A 23,437-nucleotide genomic window follows, 5' to 3' on the forward strand; every position below is an offset into this window, starting at 1 on the left:
AGAAATGGAAACATTTATATTCGTCTATTAATAAATTCACCTTTATTATTTTTTCCTAATAGCATGTTTTTGTCAAAAGACCTAGAGATTTGGATTATGTCATTTAGCTTAAAAAGAGCAATGAAAGCAGAAGGAACAGCCTGAACTACATAGCAAGGCCCTGTCTCAGAAAACCAAAAAAGAGCAAAATGACAGAAGCATATTTTCATCTCTACATTCTTATAATATATATAGCTGGGTTCTTGTTTATTTTTTAAATAATAGAAATAAGGACCCTGCCTGAAATTCCTTGGGGAACCCAGAATTTATCTTTAAATCACTGAGTTAATGTGATTTACGTTGAGACTATTTTCATAGCTTAGTATGATAAATAATGCCCTCTCCGTTCTTTTCTAATATGATAGTATTTAAAGGAAACATTTTTAAAATTTGTGTACCAAAATCCAAGTAGTGTGGTGAAGTGGAAAACAATACTAGTATGGGAGTGAGAAGACTTTTTCTTATCTCTCACTAGTGGGATTACCTTGAGTAAGACTAACTTCTTTGAAAACAAGAATAACCTGTGTATGAATTACATAGGTCTCAGATGCTCAAACTTTGATCTGGCCTGTTAGGGATAGCTGGTAAGGAAACCAGTTATTTCCAGTAGTGTTCAAATAGCTGATCATTCTGTCATAGTATATCTGTTGTGATGGGAAGACTATCACAGTATCTCAAAACTTTTCATTTTGCCTAGTGGTGTTCTAATACTGAAGATTTTCAGAAATATTGGTTAGTTGGACTATATCTGAGAAAAACTGTCTTCTGTGGTAAAGAGAAAATAGATAATGGGCTCAAATCCCATTGCTGCCATTTACCCACTGTCTGTAGTATAACCTTGGGTTCTTATTTCCATGTGTAGAATATGACTGTACTAGGCAACCATCCTTCATAAGTAATAGTTTCATCTTCCTGCAAGGATGCTGAAACTTGACTCAAGTAAAAAGAAGGCAAACAGCTGTAGGCATGTAATGAATGGTATAATTCTTTGAAATAATCACCCATGTTGCAAACCAGTATGTTAATTCATGTTTTATAATGTTGTAGGATTTATACTTTGTGATAGAAAGGCTCCTAATGTTACATGCTAGATAATATGTTAAGAAATTTACTTATGTTATTCTAGTCTTATAATTGTATGACAGGAGCTTTTTGTTTTTCCTTTTCACTTGAGAAATCTGACTTAGAAGGATTAATTAACTGGCCCAAGGCCAAATAATAATTGAACAACAGTTTTGAATTTATCAGTTTAACTATAATATTACTTCACACTGGAAATAACTACATTTAATTTTGCTGGTTGATTTTAAGGGATATCAGAAATAGAAAAGATGTGCAGAAGTGATATGAGCTGGAAATTTTAAAAGTACTAAAATTTTTTATTCATAGAAAAGATTAAAATTCAGGAAAGCATCATTCTTGGGTTTTAGGGGGAATTACTTTGTTCTCTGTACACCTTAATTTTTACCATCTATTTTTGTCTCTTCTGAACGTGTATTAATATGTAGGATACTCCTTCATCCTGTTTTGCCCAATAGAGTCCAGTTGTGTATGTATGTTGTAATGGTATACAATAATTATTAGTAGCGTCGTTTTTCTTGAAAGTGCCCAGATTGGATTGAGATGTTGTATGAACCTCTGGATTTAAAACTTCATAATGTAAACCATTTAGCTTTTAAATCTTTTGATTATGTTAATTTGGTAGATTTGGTGTTTCACATTATAGTTTATATTTTAAAAATCTGAAGTATAAGTGCATGTCCTGTAAATGTTGGACGGGAATTTGATTTGTTAATTTTTTGAGGCAGTATGCTAGGGTGCTGATTTCTTTAGAAATAGAGAGGGCAAACCAGAAGTGCTTCTAAAGAACATTGTATATCCCAGCCAGATCTCAGTTAGAAGGATGGAAGGGCAAATTGATAAGAAATACTGAGTCCCCTGACCTTGCTTTTGTGAATTAGGCAACTAATATGAAGTGGTATTGAATAATATATTTTACAGATAGTTAAGGTTTCTTAGCCTTGTTTTAGCCTTGTTAGCCTTGTGCATCTTTATTTCTACTACAATAAAAGAGTTTCCAGGGGCAAATCTCTATTTGTTTCTTTCATTGAAAGAAATTTCAATTTATCATTTAACCTTTTAAAAAACTCTTTTTAACTGTCCTGTCGACTAAATTGTTTCCTTCTCTTTTATTTGGTCCATTATAACTTACTCTTGTTCACAAGTCATTATCTACATTGCCACAGAAAGCAGTTCTAGGATGTTGCTTTAGCCCTTTGGTAGAACTGTTCAACTACTAAATTGTTTTCTTGTCTATGGTAACTTATAAATATGCGCAAAATGATGAGCTGCTCATAGTATGGTGCTTGGTAAGTGTTTGACACAGAAACCAGCCAACACCCCAACACCCTCCTTATGCAATTTGCATTTTACAGCAGTAGTCCAAGTCACTCACAAAACATAATCTGCAAAGTTTTTGAGATAGTCTCTTCATGGGGTTTCAGTTATTTATGCTACCTTAGAAGATAAGTGTTAAATGCTTTTCTTGTTATAACTTTATTTTGGGTTCTTTGTTTTGTTAGTATGATGCTGAAGTATTTTTTTAAAATCAAGTATGGGACAAAACATTTATTTTTGGCATGATTTTAATCTACCTGAAATGATTTCTGTAAACAATATTTTTAAGAGCCAGATGTGGTGGTGCATGCCTGTAATCTCAGCACTTGGGAGGCTGAGGCAGGAGGATCATCTTGAGGTCGAGGCCAACCTGGGCCAGCCTGAACCGTGAAGTGAGACCATGTCTCAAAAAACAAAGCAAACAAATCCCAATACAAACAAATAATATTTTTAAGGGATTAACTTGGCTTTTACTATGAATAAATGCTCAGTTATTTATATCAAATATGCTTTAATAGTATTATCAGCTTTATATTTTGAATATTTACACAAATCTATAGTGAATTTTTAAAAAGGTTTTTAACTGTAATGGAAGTTGTAGTTTACTTACCGGGATCTTTGTTGGAACACATTATTGTCCATTGTATTTTCTCAGTACTTTTCTACCAGTACCTTCTTTCAGTTCTTGCTATCTTGTCTTTATTGTTACAGTTTTCCTAAACTGGTCTTCTCTCTCTAGTCTTTCCCTCTTCTGCTATTGTTACAACTCGAGTGACTTCCATAATATAATGTCACTCTATCAGCTTGTCCGGATCTCCTGTTGCTTCAGTGTAACATCTAATTTTCTTAGCTTGTCTTGTAAGGGCCCTTGTAATGACCTGGTTAGCTTTACCAGCATTAACTTTTGGCCTTCTTATATCTATTCCTCTGTCTTATGCTGTGTTTTATACATCATGCATTTTCTCAAACTACGCCTCTGTTCATGCTTTATTTACTACTTTGTTCGGGCTTATGTCTTCCTTACCTTTCAGCCTCTAGCACCATCCCCAACCCTTACCTCCACCTCCGAGCAAACACACTATAGTGTCCCTCCTAATCCAGTTTAGACGTTACTGATGTACATTTTATTACAGTCTCTGTATTTGCGAGCCCTTTGAAGATGAGGTTATCATGGGCTTAAAGAGGCAAATGCAGCTAATTTAGTGTGATCAGCATAGTAGAAGTATATATGGGTTTGATTATGTTGATTTTTGGTTTTTTTGGTACCGGGGATCGAACTCGGGACCTTGTGCCTGTGAGGCAGGTGCCAGAACCACTGAGCTAAATCCCCGGCCCATATATGGGTTTGATTATGAACACTGAATGAACAAGCACCTGATTATGGACTGAGAGTGATGAATGTTTTACGAACATGCATTTAAAAATCCCGAAGTGTACTTCAGAAAGCCAGTCTGTTATTTTCAAACATCCCAAGTCATCCTCAGAGTGTCGGGTAGTAGAGGAGAGACCTGAGTATATATTAAGGAATGTTTAGGAATTGCCCAAATAAGAATTTTTAGTAATTAGTGAATTGTTTTATCAACATAGTTTTTACATGGTGTGTATGTCTCCGTATAGGATAGAGTGCAAGGACTTGAGATTGCTACCAAAAGTATTTGTAGGACTTTTGTGTGTTTTCCATCATCTACCTATAGCTTTTTGATTTGGGATTGACAGATTGATAATGTACAAGAACTAATAAGAGTTGTGAAGTTCACTTCCATTGAATAACTGAAGTAAGAATGAAAAAAGTATTTTCTATCCTGAAAGCTGTATTACGGGAGCTTGTTCAAAGGTAGTTCTTGGAAGTGAAAAGAAACACTTCAGTTATTCCTTGGAGATTTTGTTACTTGTTGAGTAAGAACTTTAAAGAGCTGGGCATGGTGGATTGTGCCTATAACCCCAGCAGCTCAGGAGGTGGAGGCAGGAGGATCTTGAGTTTGAAGTTAGCCTGGACAACATAGCCAGATCCTGTCACCAAACAAACAAATTTAAAATACGTATTCATAAAAAAATTTTTAATTAAGCCTTTTGAAGAAATATGAGTAAAGAAAATCACATTATAACAAAAATTTTTGAAAGATAAACTCAGAAGTGGACTTTGAGTCATGCTTAGGTTCAGGATTATAAGAGTCAGTACATAAACATAGGTGAGTTATTTTACTATTAACGAGGCAACTTAGCAAATCACTTTGAATTTTACTAGCATCAAAAACTAATGTGTACATATCAATGATATATTTACTGGTCTCCATATATTCTTTGTAATTAGAATAAAATTTAAATGTCGATTTTTTCCTCCCAAATAGCTTTTGCCTACCAAAAAATTTTGGGACCCTGATGATCCAACAAAAGATGGAGAAAAAGGCGTATTTCTCGGGGGTGATGAGTGGAGAGAGACTGCGTGGGGACCTTCTCGTAAGTTACCGCGTGGGGCTGTGAACGGCTCTATTCGGCATCCGTTGAGGGTTTCGGGAACCGTGCTTCACAGCTTCCCATGGCACTTACCCCTATCTGACCGCACACTTAGCTTCTGGGTGCCCACAATGGATTAGGCGTGTTTAGCACATTTTGTTCTTTCTTTTTTTCAATTAACTGATAGTAAAATTCTGAATTACTACTAAAAATAGAGGACATACTAGTTTAACCATAGGAATTTCAGTCTTCTGTTAGGTAGCCGTGACTGATTCATCTAATTGTAGCTCAGTATAGCTTTATTAGACATTAGCTACACCAGAAAGGAGGGTAAACTGTCTTGGTTTACCAGACAGTTTGGTTCACAGAGCTCCTAGAAAGAGAGCAGGTGTAAATGGTTGTTATTTCTATAAGTAGCTGGAAGAGAGTTGGATCTAAGAAACTGTTAGGGGAACAGAAACTCACAAGGAGTGTAACCTGCAGGAGTGACAGTGTTTATTGGTAAATTTAAAGGTGTAGCTATATTCTTAAAATAGCATAGTATATCATTTGTCATTGTATTTTTAAAATTATTTCTGATTAGTAAAATTTGAGAAGTGTGCAGATATGTCAACATGTATGTATTTTGCAAATAAGTTTTCTCTCTTCATTACAGAGTTTAATGAAGGTTGCTTAAGTTAATGCAGAATGACCAAAGTAATAAAAAAACAAATTCCCAGATGATAATTACCAGGTTCACCTTATATTTTGAGTGTGAATTACTGTAAATTATTAGATATTTCTTTAGTCTCCAAATTATTAAAATATATTAAAACATTTAAAACTTTTTAGTTTTAAATTTTATTATTACTAAACTAAATGCCAAAAAGCTAAAACCCAGAAGATTAGGAAATTCAATAATTTTCTTTTTCAGTCAAAATAGAGGATTGCAAGTTTGAGCCCAACCTGGACAACTTAGTGCCTTAGCAAGACCTTGTCTCAAAGTAAAATAAAAATTAAAAAGGTCTGGGAATGTAGTTTAATGTGAAGGCACTGGATTCAATCCCCAGTACCAAAACAAAATAAAACATTTTTAAAAAAATCTTTGATAAGGGCTAATTTAGGTTGGTATTTTCTTAAAATATTAGAAATTTGTTTGTGGTTGAACAGTGTGTAACTGGTTGTGTGCCAGGATTGGAGGCTAGAAAGATAAATGAGATACGATCCTTGCTCTCAGGGAGTTCTCAATTAGAATTAACCTATATTATATTAGACCCACAGTGTAAAATTTCTGGTAATTTGGGCTGAGATACACGTTCTCTTCAAATGGCACATTCTTTACCAAGAGTACTTCTTTACACTTGATAACTTGGTTGGTGGACATGTTAAGAGTTGAAGAGACAGGGCCGGGTATTTAGGTCAGTGGTTCCGCCACCTGCCTCGCAAGTACAAGGACCCAAGTTCAATCCCCGATACCAAAAAACAAAAAACAAATGAACAACACCAAAAGAAAAGAGTTGAAGAGGTAATTATTGGAGCCACGTTTCTCTTTAAGGTGCTCACAAGCAAAGCATCTTGAGCACAACATGGCAACATGGAAATGAAAGATTATTTTCAAGATGGGTGGTAGAGAAAATGTCAAATACATCATTTTAAATCAGTTTCTATATGACTTCCGATCTTAATTTTAGTTGTATAGATAAAATTTTCATATTAGTCTTTTATTACAAAATGAGAAAATTAGAAATGGAATTTTGATTACCTAACATTTATTGAATGCCAATCATGTACAAACATGAATAATGTTTCTTTTTCTAAGGAAATTGTCAATCTACAGAAGTTCCACAGAAGTTTCTCTTGACTCCAGGAGGCTTAAATGTACAGTATGTGAAACTCCTCCTCAGCTAAAGCAGTGTACTTGAATTGTCATGTTATGTTTTCCTGGCACTTTCAGGCATTTGAGTGTGCTGGTTTCTGTAATGGAGATGTTCTCACTCCCCATTTGCTCGCTTTAACGCTTTACTTTTCTCATTCAGCTTAAATATCACTTCTTTTGGGGTTCACTCACTCTTAAGATTGGGAAGAATCAGTGACCCATCTTTTTTGTTCCTGTAGTATTGTGGATTATTTTTGTTGAAGCACTTTTACCCTATTGTGATTGCCTTCTATTGAACATGCTCATTTTGAGGGCAGAGATTATCTTATTATTGGATTCCCCATATGTAGCAAAATGCTGAATTACACAGACAGCAAATCAGTATTTGAACCATGTAGATGAATGAATGCAAGGGTGAAATGGCTAATTTCTTATGCATACAGGTACTGAAATGGAAATGTTTTAGTATGATTTAACAAAATAGTCATTTAAAACTTCCTGTAGTTAATGAAATGATAACTAAATGCTCCTTATGGTATTTAGCATAGACTAGTTGAAGAAAGGGCTAGACCTAATAAGGAATATTGTACCTGTTCACAAATGAGCCAGAGGTAACTAGGGCTTATTAAGAATTTTCAGCAAGAACTATTTGAATGCTGTCTCACATGTGTTAATTATATGTGTTTCCCACTAGCTCTCAGATCTTAAATACTGCCTTTTTCATCAAAAAATATGTAGAAAAGGTATTCATGTCAGGTGAATACTTACATCTGAAGATAAATGGGAAACTTTAGAAGAAATTTCTAAAAATCTTCAGGTGATATTTAGCGTTTTCACCCAAGAATAGAATATTCTGTGGTATTGTTGGTTTTCCAAACTCATTTGTGTTGATAGTTATAGCGGTGTGTTCTGAATTTGTCCAGTATATAACTGAGTTGGAGGCGTGCTGCCAGTTTGCATGCTGTTTTTAGTTTAGGTTTTATTCCTAAAAACTTCATTACAAATTGTTATGTTAGGATTTAATAAAAGGATGTTAACCAACTCAGCTTTCATGTTAATGTCTCTACCTCCAGTGACCATTTTGGTTGAATATTGTTTGCATAGGCTTTTACCTGTTTGTCACCAGAGGGCTCTTCTGTATTTTTGAAGAATGTGCCCCAGCCAGTGAGTCTCAGTGGAATGCAAAGCTAATGATAAGATTATTAATACTATTTAAAATAAGTGATTTTTCTCATTTTAGTATATTCCTTTAACGATATTTTGTTTAGCTTAAAGTACAAATACATAATTATATTCTTTTTCCAAACAGATCATTCAGTGTCCCAGCCTATTATGGTACAAAGAAGATCTGGACAGGGTTTTCATGGAAACAGTGAAGTAAATGCAATATTGTCTCCGCGATCAGAAAGTGGAGGCCTTGGTGTGAGCATGGTAGAATATGTATTAAGTTCCTCTCCTGCTGATAAATTGGATTCTCGATTTAGGAAGGGAACTTTTGTGAGTATTTTGAGTAAAGAAATACTTAATGTTTGCTTGATAGTTATTTAAGTCAGCTTATTATTCCCACCCTTTCTAGAGCTAAATGAAATTTTGTGTAGATATCTGTACACCTGTTTTCTTTGCTTTTCTGCTTCATGAAATATATGAAATAATGTAATACTCCATTGGGAGTATTTATGATCTTAACCATGTTACAAAAATCAAACCATGGTTTAAAACATTTTTCAAAGTTAAAATTGTTTATTCCTGGCAGTACTTGATCTTGAAATAACTAAATAAAATTATTCTTGTATTAAATATTTTAATCTAGTTTGTGGTGTTCCTGCTTTTCCAGCCCCACTATAGTTAAGGTTGCCTTAACTCTTCTGTTATAAATAACTGTAATTTGTACTCAATTTTTTGGCCTTTGCTAAATTAGTTGAGTAAAAAATTAAAATAAAATTCAATGTTTTTATTGTTTACATTCACAAAAGTGTAGTTTTAGGTCACATGAAGGCGCCTCTTTTTGTGTTCTGTAAAGTATCCAGAATCCAACAGACTCTTTCTCCTCAGGGAACTAGAGATGCTGAAGCAGATGGACCTGAGAGAGGAGATCAGAAAGGCAAGGCGTCTCCATTTGAGGAGGACCAGGACAGAGATCTCAAACAAGGAGAGGATGGCGACCCTAAACTAAATGGAAGAGGTTTGCCAAATGGAGTGGATGCCGATGGCAAAGATTTTAAGTAAGATTTTAATTTTCTCTAGAAGAAAAGCTTATGTCTTTAGGGGTTATGATGATTGGTTGATGTGACTGATTGAGATATTTTTCCAATTTAGGTTTCCTTTACTTTGTATCTTGTTTTAATCTGGACCAATATTTTATTGTTTTTATAAGGAAAATTAGCTAATGATTATGAGCTATTAAAAAGAAATCTTCAAAACAGTATCCAAGAGTACATTCTGCGAAAGGAATGTTAGAAGCTGCTGTTATTTCTTTGGTAATATGATAGTTTAAATTTGAACTGTTTTCATCTGTGAAAATTTAGTGGTTTTTAAGTTTACTCTGATTTTTTTTTCTTCTTGGGATTCCATTTGAGCACCTTTCAGTGGAATTTTAATCTTTATCACTGTATCCTCCTGCCTTCATTTATATATTTAATCTTAGAAATGAGACAAAATTAGGAACAGTGACCTTTATTGCCATATGTGAGCTTTTGCTGTTAGTATTATTCCTTCAAATAGAAAGTGGGTATTACTCCTTCAAATAGAAAGTGGGGAACGTATTTGAAGCTTCAGAAAATCAGCGTTAAATGCAGAATTTAGGTTAATATCTTCTGGGTGTCTCTTTAGGTAATTAAGCGAGCGCTTGTCTTAACTGTCGGTCTTGGGTTGGTGAGGACCTGTTAGCTGCATACCAACTTCTGCATTTGCACACTTCAGCAGACAGATGCTTTGGAGCTGGTACTTGAAAATGAGCTGTTTGTTTGCAATCTTAGGAACCGTGGGGTCTTAGATAACAGAGTCAGTCTGTGGTTTATGTGCTTTTTATATTTATTGCCTTTAGTTAACAGAGCAGAGTAACAGTGTGTCTTAAAACAGTGCCTTTTCTGTCTGTTCTGAGTACAGAAAAGCATCCAAAACCAATAAGCCTCTTTTGACCAGAAATTTAATGTTGTCTGTTTTGTCTTAGATCTTTATCTTGAGTTCGCTTTTCTGGTTCCTAACCTGAGTTTTATTAAAGGGCATGCCTTTAAAACTCAGTTGATTACAACCCATTATTTTATACACTTATAATTGAATTGTTAACACAGCATTAACTATAGCAAGAAAGTAGCACCACTGACAGCACGATTTTTTTCTCTTGCTTTTTGCTGTAAAGAGTTATTTTGTGTGAAAGGTTACACTTCTTCCTTTAAATTATTACTATGAACTTTATTAGCATTCTAATTTTATTAAAGTAAGTTTTATGTATTAAAAACTATTAATTGTTCTAAATACAGTATTAGTCACTACTTGCAGGGTAAAAATGTTTCAAAAGAATACCTGTGAGCAGGGCATGGTAGCACAGGCCTGTAATCTCAGCACTTTAGGAGGCCCGTGCAGGGCAGGAAGATCGCAACTTCAGGCCCAGCCTGGGGACTTTAGCGACTGGGCAAGACCCTTGGCAAGACTTGGTCTCAAAGTAAGAACTTAAAGAGTGGGTGTAGCTCACTCAGTGAGGACACCCTGGGTCCTTTTACTAATTATGCTCATAGAAAATCCCTTCACTTTGTTTTTGCTCCACATAGCTTTCAAGTGAGACGTGATTAAAGGAGAAGGAAATTTGAAATCTAATGCAAAGGGACAGTGGTTGATTTCTAAGTGAATATTAGGTTCAAGTGGAGAACAGTTCTCATAATTAGGAATTATTTTGCAAACTATTCTGAACATATTAGCACGTTTGTGCCCGTGTGGGGAGCCCCTGGAGTTAGGGGCCGTTAGAGGGATGTAAGGTGGCATTAAGAGCCAGGTAAAACACTTAATTTCCATTAACTTAATATACTTATGTTTGAATATACTGTGAATGCATGGTTCCTCAGAAAAATAAACTATTTCTTTTTTTGTAAGGGAAAGAATCCTATAAAAATACCTATATAGAAGAAAATAGACTTGAGGATTAGAAATAAGGTAAAAATAAAATTTATACCCTGAAAGATGTTAATGAAAAGAGAAAAGCCAATGCTTAAAATTTAATCCAGTATTAATGAATTTTTTGGAAAAATTAAGGACGTAGTACAGAGAAGTTTTTTCATGCCGTTGATTTAATTTTTCATAAATATGTTATACATTTTATTTATATTATACATTTACATTTCTTTCTGATTGTTTAAACTATCAGAATTTGGTATGATAAAGGTGCTGTTTGGAAAGGTGTTATAGGGGGGTTTCACAAATCGTTTCTGTTGTTAGTTGGAGCCACCAGATCATCTATTCAGTTATGGGAATCTGGGGTCTGAAAGATGAAATGATTTGCTCAAAAATCATGTTTAAAAAGAATCTGGAGTCATCCTTTTGTCTTATTTCAGTGCCTTTTTTTATTGTATCCCAGGCTTTACACCCTTAAATTGCGAAGACTATAATTATGTAAAGGCAATTTTTTGGGTAAATATTGTTAAGATGTTTTGGCAAAATAATGTACTAGTGGGCAAGACCAGCAGTATAATTGCTGGGTTTTAATTTTGAGCCTCCCTGCATTTGTTCCTTGACAAGTCTGCCTTTCGTAGTTGCCATTTATTTTGTCTGTGATTTGAGACAAAAGTTTCAGGTAGTCTAAATGTAAGATGTGATATTGGCCAGTTTTTCTTACCTGTAATATTAAGTCCTTATGCTATTCAAATTGAGGAGAGTGATCATTAATAATATAAAAAATAAATGATACCATGTCAACACATGTCTTCCTAAGAAAGTATATTAAATAGAAATTAAAATATGATAAAGAACAGTGGTTAGTAAGCCAGAGTGCCATATTTATTCTCTGTATTTTACAACCATTTGTTGTTCATGAGTGTTGCACCCCCATTTTGTCTTTTGGCTTATACTCATGGTGCTCTTCTCTGTATTTTTTATTTAGTCGTACTCCTGGAAGTCGTCAGGCCTCTCCAACTGAAGTAGTTGAGCGCCTTGGCCCCAGTACTAATCCTCCAGAAGGACTGGGTCCTCTTCCCAATCCTACAGCTAATAAACCACTTGTTGAAGAATTTTCACATCCTGAAACTCAGAATCTGGATGCCATGGAACAAGTTGGTCTGGATTCCTTACAGTTTGACTATCCTGGTAATCAGGTACCCATGGACTCTTCAGGAGCTGCTGTAGGCCTTTTTGACTACAATTCTCAGCAGCAGGTAAAGTGTGTCCCTCCTTAAAGAAACTTCTCTCAGCTGTAAATGGTGTAACCTGAAGTGCAATGCAGCACTTCAGATGATAAGGGTTCTCTAATACTGTTTCATTGATTAAAATGTCCTTGAAGTTGAGAAAATGCTCAAACCAGTATTTAAAATATCTCTTCACAGCTTCGAATTAAAAATGAAATGTTTTGACACTAATCTTTGTATTAAATACTTTCCTTAGCTCTTTCAGAGGACTAATGCACTAACAGTTCAGCAGTTAACTGCAGCTCAACAGCAGCAATATGCATTAGCAGCAGCTCAGCAGCCACATATAGGTGAGTCCTTGCAGATTACCATTTTGACTAGGCTTAGAAAAATGATGATCTTAAAGTGTTTAGAATGTTTTATTTTTAATTTACTTTTTTTTTTGGTACCAGGGACCGAAGTCAGGACCTTGCAGTTGCAAGGCAGGCACAGTGCCACTGAGCTAAATCCCCGGCCCTGCCTTTTAGATTTTTAAAGGATTTGTTCTTATTGGCTTTTTTAAAATGAAATTTAGGACCACCTTATCTACTTCTAGATGATCAGGTTAAATATTTTAATTTACAGAAAATTTAATGTTTTCACAGCATTATCCAAGGCATAATGTATCTTTTGTTCAAATCTACTGTAGTATCATTCATAAGTTGGCCCACCCTTCCTTCCTTCCCTCTCTCGCTCTCTCTTTCGTTTTTTTCTTTCGGAACTGGGGTTAGAACTCAGGACCTTAGGCTTGCTCAGCAGGCATGGTGCCATTGAGCTCATCCCTGGCCCTTGTAAATTCTTTAGAGTATCTCATAAGAATTTGCATATTTGAGCGGGGGATTTAACTCAGTGATTTTGGCGCCTGCCTCACAAGCACAAGGTCCTGAGTTTGATCCCCAGTACCAAAAAAAAAAAAAGAATTTGCATATTTAAATTTGTTCTTAAGTACTTTGTTTTGCTATCAAATGACCTTGTCTTTTGTTAAGCTTGAAACTACACTGTATGAAAGCTCTTGAATATCATATATTTGATTTTATGAATATCTCTTAACAGTTGACTCTTTCCATTCTTAGGAAAGACTTGTACGTAATTGTTATTTTAACTTATTCTTTCAATTTCTAATGTTTTAGGATTTTTCTGTCAGTATGTATAAGTGATATTAGTCTGTACATATTTGAAGTTTATCAAGTTTTGGTATCAAAATGCTTGCTTCATAAATAATTTAGAGATGTTCCTTTTTAATGTCACAGTATATTAAGTAACATTGAATTTACATAATCTTTAAAGGTATAGCAGAACAACTCAGAAATCCTCTAGGCCAGTGACAGCGAACCTTTTAAGAGCTTTCAGTGATAAGAAACAGCCCACTGTGACGTGTGTGCCATAAGTTTGCCACCACTGAATCCTAGGCCATTTGGTGCAAATAAATTTGAAAACCTTAATCTTAGTTCAAGAGTTACATGTATTTATTATTGACCATGAGTCTTTTTAATTAAAGCTGGCTTAGTCATCTCTTGGGTGGTTTTAGCTCTGATTCTGGCGCCTGCCTCGCAAGCGCAAGCTCCCGAGTTCGATCCCTGGCACCAAAAAAAAAAAAGCATTATCCAATACAAATATAGTACATACCACATGTAATTTATTTTGTAGCTGCTTTTTTTTTTTTGGTACCGGGGATCGAACTTGGGACCTTGCGCTTGTGAGGCAGGCAGCGGAACCACTGAGCTAAATCCCCAGTCCCTGTAGCTGCTTTTTAAAACTGGAAAATGGGGGAGATTAATTTGAATAATTTATTATGAATGGATTATTTTAATTCATCTACAATGTCATTTCAAAATCAGTATATGACACTAATGAGAAATTTTGCGTATGAAGTCTTTGAAAGCATGTGTGCATTTTCCTACTTAGTGTCGATCTCAAGTTAGGTCGGTCACACATCGAATGATCAGGTGGCCGTTAACTGCCATAGTCACTGCAGCTCTGAAGATTATTCTAGAATGGGAGTTGACAAAACTTTCTATAATGGACCAAATGGTAACTTTAAAGTTTTGTAGGGCATTCACCATTCCACTCTGCTGTTGTAATATGGAAGTGATTGTAGGTGGTACATGAATGAGCATTGCTATGTTCCAATAAAACTATCTTTAGGGGCACTGAAATTACAGTTTCATATAATTTCCATGTAATGAATTTTTCTCTAGCTCTCTGAAAATGGTGAAGCTATTCTTTGTACAAAATAAGGTAACAGGGAAGGCTTGGCTCACAGAATGGGCCATAGATAAAATATATATATTTTAAATAGACATCTGCACTCTTTAAGAGAGAGCATCTGCTTGCAAACTCAAAGCAAAAAGCAAGAGTTGTATAAATGGTTGGGGAATTTCTATAATACTGGAAAATCAGGGAAAACCTATAGCTGTGATCTGCAGTAAAAGCCTATAAAGGGCCAAAAGAGGGAAAAACAAACAAGCAGAATTGGAGTTTCAGTCATGCTAATTGTGTGAGGATTGAGCCCCAAAGGAAATAGTAGACTTGGTTTGGAGATTTGACCCTGTGGAATATGGTTGAGGCCATCAGGATTACTACCTTCTGGGCAGGTGAGTCCAAGAGAAACACATATAAGATAGTGTTTCATATAAAACTGACAATACCAGTTAGAAAGATCCACTGAAAAACAATTGTATAAAAGAGTCTATACTCAAGGTGAAACTTAAAAGTTTTAAAAAGAACTTTAATAGTATATTCTGAATTTAAGAGATAAAGGATCTAAGCCATCAAAGGTTACTAGGGGTATTGAAGCTGCAGAATGAGAAAGCAAACTATTTCATGATTTTGTAAATAAAAGTCTTTGAAAAAATAGTTCTGAGAGGGCTGCATAACTATTAGCTAGGACTGAATGAGATAGGAAATAAAACTTTAAAAATATGCCAGAATAACGCATAGTAATGAGAACATGAGAAATATATAAGAGAAACAAAAAGCTATATGGGGGAGTAGAGAGTGACTAAAGATACCATACATGAGGTATTGGTAAAACTAAATTTTTCTGAACTCTTGAATAAATGAGAAACATGATTGTGGGCGGGTGAGGGGAGAAAATTCAGCATTGTAGAGATTTCAGGCCTTCCTAAATTGATGTGTGGATTTGTTGTACACTTGGTCAGAATCCCAAGAGGATTCTGGTTTTTTTTGTTTTTTGTTTTATTTTTTTGGTACCGGGGATCGAACTTGGGTCCTTGTGCTTGCACAGCAGGCGGTGAGGATTCTGTTTGTTTGAAACTTAAATTTTGGATTTTGAGTTTTGTTTCACAAAATTAATGGAAAAACTAAAGTACAAGAGGGAGACTTACTCCACCATATTTCAAAGCCATCACTTAAATGATTTAAACTGTGGTGTTTGCTGAGAAATATACATATAAATGGTGGACAGGAATGCCATGGATGGGGTGAGAGTGATAGTGATCAGGCTGGGTCTGACTCACCCAACTGCAGCAGGCTTGCAGAAAAAGAATTTTCAGGATGTGCCAGAAAGAGGCATGAGGGGGTTTACTAGGCAAAGACAGAGAATACAGTACAGATATTCCTCGTTTTGATATAAAGTGTATGATCTATAGACCTCCAAATGATACCAGGGAAATATTATAACTCCCAACCTGCTGGATGTCAAAAACTCTGAGTTCGTGTTCTCTAAAATCGAAAAATGAATTCTAGGAACAACGGAGGTTAAGAGTAGAAAGAGTTTATTAAAGGAAAGATAGCTTCTAAGAGACAGAAGGGAGTCTGGAAAGTGGGTTACCCATAGACCCCACTTCTCAACGGTGTTTTATTGAGCAAAGGCACGAGGTGAGGTGGGTTCGAAGTGGGACAAAAACTAGTCAACTAATAAGATTAAAAGTATAGTTGCTTAGGTAATAATTGATCCAGTGAGAAACCACAAGGTAGGTAAGAGGTGTGACAAAACTGCTCAGCCAGTTAGATTACGAGTATAGTCGCTTAGGTAATATTGATTAAATGAGGATCAAATGGGGTAGCAAGCATACATGGAATGAACAAGGATTTCTGGGAAGGAATGGGCTAGGGAAGTTTTGGTCCCCATCCAAGGAGATTGATGCCTGTTTAGAATATCAGTCACTGCTGTTCATCTCTAGGGGAAGTATGTCAGTGTAGTAGTTACTCTTAAATCCTTACCTTCAGTAAATGTACTTCAGTTGTGTTTTGTATTGAGTCCCTTGAGGGTCTGGTCCTGTCTAACTGCCTATAATATATCAAATTAACTTAGCTGTCTACAATAGTTTGATGACCCACCTGTTCAGACTGATGACCAAGATGTGCTGTTTGGACTTACAGCCAGTCTTTTTTTTTTTTGGTACTGGGGATTGAACTCATGACCGTCCATTTGCAAGGCAGGCATGTCGCCACTGAGCTAAATCCCTGGCCCTCAGTGTCTTTTTTTGTGCAGTACACAGTTTTTATACAGTAGTGTAATTTTTGTTGACTACTACACGGTACTGTAGTTTTACAGTATTCCATTAAGAGTTATGCAAATAAAACTAAAGTCATCAAGTTGGGAGTTTGACCATTTCTTTGTTCTGAACTTTGCAGTGTTCATGCTGTATATACACTTCCTCATTTAGTGACCACTTCATTTAACGAGACCTAGTCATAGGACCGTGGCTTGGTGGATAAACGAAGAATGTCTGTACACACTTGGGAAAGTGCGGGCACTCAGGAAATGAGACACCTTGCAGTTTGCAGCTGAGCACATTTATACTTGACAGGTTGAAAAGCTAAGGGGAAGAGTGCTCACCATCCCCCTCCCCATGGGTACTCACCCACTAATAGGCATGGGTTTGGCTTTTTGGGGTTTTTTTGGTACCAGGGATAAAACTCGGGTCCTTGCACTTGCGAGGCTGGCAGCAGAACCACGGAGCTAAATCCCCGGGCCCTGGTGTTTTGTTTTTGAATAGGTGATTTCCACATTCTCTGGATTTACTCAACTTTTTGTTTACTCTCTCTATTGGGCCAACTTATGGCCTACTAGTGATGGGTCTGGTAGGGAAAGAGTATAAATCCGGCCAAAGAATGTTGCTGTTCGGACTGTCCTTTTTTCAGGGTATACCTTAACTTTCATAATTGACCAAGGCCTTAGGTAACTTTCGCTGTGTCCTGGGAGTTACACAGTTTTTAATTATGATTTCCTTACCTCCTTTCTACCTATCTCAGTACCATGTTGTATATCCAACAGATTCCAGGCTTTTATCTGTAATAAACAAAGACCTTCTAGTGTACATCCAATGGTAAAAGAAAAAGCAGTTACATTTATTGAAAGTAATGGGGTGCTGTGGCCAAGACAGGTCTGTGCCATCAAGAATGTGGCTGGCACAAACGGGAAAGTGGTGTTGGGGTGGCAGGGAAGTAAGTACAGCACACGAAAACTATCAGGCTTTCAGGGTTTACAAGGTGCGCACCCAGCCCAGGTGCCTCTCCTGGAGTCCCATGTGATTGACAGGAGTGATTCGCCTGGTGCTGAGTCATCTCGGGCCTCTAGCAAGCACGTCCACTCTGGCTCTGTAGGCTTTGCTAATTACATAGGTGAGACGCAGCCCATATTTGTGAACTCTAGCTAGGTTCTAGCAGGGAAAATGTTACTGAATGTCAAGCCAGCAGATCTGCTGTGCTCCTGTGCTCCGAAGCTTTGGCCTGGAGCCTAGAAATGTCCTGAGTCTTTGGTCTTTCACCTCCTGCTTCTGGAGCATGCAACTGAGGGGAGTGGTCTCTGGCCTCCATTGTGCTTCCTGTACTTTAGCATGAATTGTAATCATTTTCCTTCACATCTTTTTTATTAGTCATGCAGATCAATGGGTTTTGTTTGGGCTCATGGATACATACACGAATTTTAATCTTGACGTTTCAAATTAGTGATATGAAAGTGATACATTTTGTCTCAATGATAACTAAAAAAATAGTTGCTTTTTTTTAAAATGTTTTACTTTACCTTTCAGATTGGCAACATTTAAAAAAGTTTGATAAGGTCCTGTTTTGGCACAGTTATGAGTGACATTCTCATTTGCTCTTGATAGGAATATAAATTGGGACAGCTTTCCTGTATGAAAATTTAGAAATGCGGATCAAGGGCCAGGGATGTAGCTCAGTGGTGCTGCATTGCACCTGCCTGGCAAGCACAAGGTCCTGAGTTCGATCCCTGGTACCAAAAAAAGAAAGAAAGAAAAATGGGGATCAAGAACTTGGCTGTTTAAAGCTTTGCACTGAGGTGTGCATCCCAGTAATCCCAGCTACTTGGGATGCAGAGGCAAGAGGGCTATAAATTGGAGGCCAGCCTGGGCAACTTGGTGAGACCCTGTCTCTCAAAATGAAAAAGGAAGAGAACCACTTACCTAGCATGCTTAAGCCTCTGGGTTTAGCACACACACACACACACACACACACACACACTCACACACTCTCTCTCTCTCTCTCACACACACACACTCTCTCTCTCTTACGTGTTTTTCGCCACTTAAGTGAAATTTCATAGGGATGTTGATATAGGAGAAATGTAACTCCAAACCTGCTAGATGTCAGATGTGCCGAGTTTGTGTCACCTGAAATCGAAGAATGAACTCCAAGGGACAGTGGAGGTTTAAGAGTAGGACAGCTTTATTGAAAGCTTTTGAGAGACAGCAGAGGTCCCAGTAGTGGGTGGGTGGCCACTGAGGCCCTTTGTCAGGGGTAATTTATACAGCAAAGTCACAATGTGGGTACAACGTAGGTCAAACTGTAATCAGCTTATAAGATTACAAGTATAGCTGACAGCTAATATTGATCCAATAGGGAAATAGGGAAATGAGTCATAAACAAGGCTACATGGAAAGAACAAAGGCATTTTTGGGAAGAGTTGGGTCCAGATGCTCTGGTCACCAACCTGGGCCTATCTGGACTAGACTGGGTGGTGCTAATTACAGCATGTTGTAAAGTTATTGTTTATCCCTTAGGGAGGCATGGAGGCCTGGCCATTGCATCTTTTTTTTTTTTTTTTTTTTTTTTTGGTACCTGGGATCAAACTCGGGACCTTGCACTTTCGAGGCAGGCGGCAGAACCACTGAGCTAAATCCCTAGCCCTAGCCACTGCATCTTTATCTTGTCTAGCCTTCTTTAGATGCACCTCTAGCCACAATTCTGATGTCTTTATTTTTCCACTGACTTCCTTGAGAGCCCACTCGCTTTCTGACTGTATATTAATTTCTATCTGACTTAGCCGCCTATAAAATGATAATGCAGAGACTTGTGTAGTTTTTTAAATAGCGTTATTTATACACAAAGATTATGAGCTGTCTAATTGTATTTCAGTAGTAGGCTGGGTTGTGCTTCTTCTGTAGAATAAAATACCTGTCATGCAGCTGTTAAAAAGAAAGAGCTAGCTTTTTTCTTTTGTTTTTGAAAACAGGAGCACTAAAGTGAGTCTTCAGCGGGGCCTGTGCTACAGCACTGGAAGGAGCCCCTAGACTGAACCTGGGAAGTGGCTGGGGAGTGCACTTTTGTATGAGGGGCAGGGCTAAAAGTTTGCTGTGAAGGTTGAGTTTGCAAATAAAGGACCCAGATCCCACCCTTCCTTCTAAAAGGCAGCAGTATCTTCCAAAGGGGCTGGAGTGGGGAGGGGCCCCATGCTGACTGGCTGTCCTCCCATTGGAGTGAGGAAGAGCCGTTAATAGCCAGGGAGGACACTGAAGGCAGTTGTCCCAGTCCTTTGGGGCTGGGGTGGTGAGGCTGAGCAAAGAGAGGTGAGGGCGAGGATGTGTTTCTTGATTTAGGTGTCTGTGATTCATTGATAAGCAGAAATATGATTATAGACTAGAATATGAAATGTATGGGTGTGTATGCCTTTAAAAATTGAGATGAATTTGTATCAGTAAAGATCATGTGAAGATATTTGTTTTCTACTTTATATACTCTGATAGTACTTGAAGTTTTAAAAACGTTTTTATCCTAGAACTGTAAAATATATTTTTACAAGTATAGGTTTGTATAGTAAGTAGGTTTTAGGCTTGTAGAGTAAGTAAAACACAAATATTAATGCATAGTTTTATGTTCCTGTGAGAAATGCATCACAGGTGAACCAGAAGGGAATCTTGAAACCTTTGACCTAGGCATAGTTAACAATATGACAGTGAACAGATTATTTTAAGCACAAATAGAATTTTAATGAACTTACAGTTTAATTCTTAATTGCTTTATAAAAAGTGGATTAGTGTTTATAGTACTAAATTGTAATTCCTGATTGACTTGTTTTTCTCACCTCACTAATGGATTGCATCCTCCTTCCTCACTATGGAATATCTGCCTCAGAGTCTGGCTTAATAAAGATTGACTGAGAAACTTAATATGTGATGGTGGTGGTGGTTCTAGCTCCAGTCACCTATTATGTGCCTATTATATTCTGGTACAGTACAATCATATACTTTATTTTCACAAAAATTGTATAAGACAACAGGTAATATACCTGTTTCTTCAGTGAAAAGCTTTAGTGTCAAGTAGTGTTCCATACTGTACCTGGAGTCACCTAGTAAAAATTGTACCATTATAATGTTCTGCTCTACCTGAGGTTCAGAATAGAAATGTTTTCATGTAGTGAAGAAAATAAAGCCTGATATTTTTATTCACTATTTTCCCCTTTTAAATATAGCTGGTATATTCTCAGCAGGCCTTGCTCCAGCTGCATTTGTGCCAAATCCATATATTATTAGTGCTGCTCCTCCAGGGACCGATCCATATACTGCAGCAGGTTTGGCTGCAGCAGCAACATTGGCAGGTAACGTATTGTTCATCCTTGCTGCTTGTTATAGATTTAGTTTTAATTTTGGCATAAGCTTTATTTTCATCCATTTAGGAAATTTGAAATTGCTACAGAAAACTGACACATCCACACTGAACTGAAGTTTCCAGGGAATTTATTTTTGAACTGTAATGTTCTAGGGGAAAGGCTGAGCATTAACTTCTTTTTCTTCCATATGCATAGTTGGTTTGCTTCTCTGTTGCATAGCTTTAGAAATCTTACTATTGCCTATGCATCTCCATTTTAATGACTAATCCCAATACCCACAGAGATGCTGTAAAGTTACTTTTCTGAAAGTGAAGTGGGAGTAGATGGAATGGATATCCAGGTAAAGGATTGTGAAAGATCTTCAGCCATCTTGAGAGAATGTATAGCTAAAAAAGGTTCTTGAGCACTGTTAAAATATGCAAACAAACTGAGGGACAGAAATGTATGGAGTTGGAAAGAAAGTAGAGAAAATTGTCAAAGCCCAGACTACCACTCAAAATCTGAAGTAAAAACCAAATCTGTAAGTTATTTGTGATCAGACCCAGTCTTAATAAGCAAAGCAGTTTGCTGTTCTTCAAAAAGTTGTTGTAGGTTGAATTGGCTTCAGGTTTTGGCATAGCTTCAGTTGGTTATAGAAGCAAGTTTGGGCTGCTGTCAGCCTCAGAAGCGCGTTCACTGATGTAAGTCTGCTGGTGGGGTCATTGTCAGAATTCAGGCTGCCGCTGGTGTTGTTTGGCTTCAGTCTTCTTCGAAGTGATTGTTATTAATATTAAGTAGCTTTAAGTTTCTTTCTGGTATTTTTAAAATGAGTTTTGAATAATCCATATTTCCCTAGGAATTTGGGGACTTTGAAACTCAAGATCAGTGGGGGTAGGTATAGAAATCTACACCGTATAATTCCATGATGGTGTGAGCTTTTTTGGTGCCATTTAACTGGATATTAGTATATAAAATGCTGATATATTATACACAGAAAATCATTTAGCTCTGAGATGGAAAGAAGCAACTTTAAAAGGTCTTTTAATTTGGAAATAAGGCACCTACACCAGTACTGTCCAGCAAAAATGCAGCGTGAGCCCCAAAATGTAATTTAAAATGTTTTAGTAGCCACAAGATAAAAGTGAAGAACAGATAAAATTAATTTGAGTAATACATTTGATTTAGCCCATTTGATTTAGCCCAGCATTTCCCAAATATTATCGTTTCAACATGTAATCAGTGTTTTTAAAATTATTAATAGATCTAAAATTATTTTTTCATGCTGAGTCTTCTCAAAACCCTGTGTAAATTATACCCTAATAGCACGTCTCAGATTGAGCTCTCCATCTTTCAGTTGTTGAGTAGCCACACATGAACGTAGCTTTTGGCTGTGTTGGATGGTGAGGGTCTAAGAAGATGTCAGGCTCTTACTTCATTTTTCAGTGAATCATTTCTTCATCAAGTCTTTTCCTTGTTTTAACAGTTCTCACTGTAGATTGTACTTACCTTGGTATCTTTAAAAATATATTTTAACTTTGTAGGAATAAAGATTTTCATTTTAATGATTCAGTCAGTTATATTGGGCTTTATTTTCTTTGAAAACAAAGTGAAACCAAGAATTTCATTTTTTAAAATATATCAGTTAAATGTCCTAAAATTTGACAGTGTTGATATGATTTTTTAGGGCACTTGTTCCATCAGTCAAGAATCATGGCATTTTATTCATATTATAATGATGGTGCTTATTGTGTATAATTCTCTTTAATCTCGAAGCATCAATTAAAATAGAGCAGAAACAATTCATTTTGGTTTTTTCCTAGTTGCTTTCTGGCTCCTACTTTTCTTTGTGCTCATTTTTTAAAATTTTATTTATTTATTTATTTATTTTTTGGTTCTGGGGATGGAACTTGGGATCTTGCGCTTGTGAGGCAGGCAGCGGAACCGCTGAGCTAAATCCCTGTCATCTTTGCTCATTTTATCTGGTTCTTTGTTTTAGCTCACTAGTCTTATTTTCCTACCCACATAAACACTGTCATTTCATTTGTTTTCATATAATTTTTATTGCTTTGTGAGAATTTTGATTTTTTAAAAAAATGAATATTTTTAAAGCAAAGAAGAAAATAATTGTAATTTGTTTCAGTAGTTATAAATTTGGGGGTGGTTAATGGGGATTGAACTCGGGACCTTGCGCTTGCAAGGCAATTGCTGGAACCACTGAGCTAACTCCCTGGCCCCATAAAATACTATTTTTTAAGACTTGGAAGTGATGAATTGACCTTAAGAAATCTTGTGTTTTTGCGGTGTCTGATGTTCCTGAATGTTATCTTTCTGTTATCTGTAATGCAGCCATACATTGATACATGTCAGGACATGGTGAATAATAAGTGATTAGGTGACCTGCCATTTCATTGGAAACCTTAGGTTTTGCTTCACATATCTCCATTAAGACCCCTGCTTGAGGGCTGGGGATTTAGCTCAGTGGTTCTGCCGCCTGCTTTGCAAGCGCAAGGTCCCGAGTTCCATCCCTGG

General features: G+C 36.6%; 1 protein-coding gene across 44 annotated transcripts in view; it reads left to right on the forward strand.

The window, feature by feature from the left end:
* The window catches only part of Pum2 (pumilio RNA binding family member 2), a 91,739-nt gene that overhangs the window by 25,633 nt on the left and 42,669 nt on the right, over window positions 1–23,437 (forward strand). For 40 of the 44 annotated variants that reach the window (XR_002392744.2, XR_015452958.1, XM_013070083.3 and 37 more), the window contains 6 exon segments: window positions 4,785–4,893; window positions 8,055–8,242; window positions 8,798–8,967; window positions 11,835–12,105; window positions 12,332–12,425; window positions 20,792–20,917. Coding sequence is in view for 42 of the 44 variants with exons in the window: in XM_013070083.3 (XP_012925537.1) it covers window positions 4,785–4,893; window positions 8,055–8,242; window positions 8,798–8,967; window positions 11,835–12,105; window positions 12,332–12,425; window positions 20,792–20,917 (958 nt within the window). In the remaining 2 variants the exon portion in view is untranslated. 44 annotated transcript variants of the gene reach the window in all.

Source organism: Heterocephalus glaber, unplaced genomic scaffold, assembly GCF_053883595.1.
Source record: "Heterocephalus glaber isolate CG9 unplaced genomic scaffold, H.glaber_assembly_v1.0 deba00001457, whole genome shotgun sequence".
In the NCBI taxonomy this organism is placed as follows: domain Eukaryota; kingdom Metazoa; phylum Chordata; class Mammalia; order Rodentia; family Bathyergidae; genus Heterocephalus; species Heterocephalus glaber.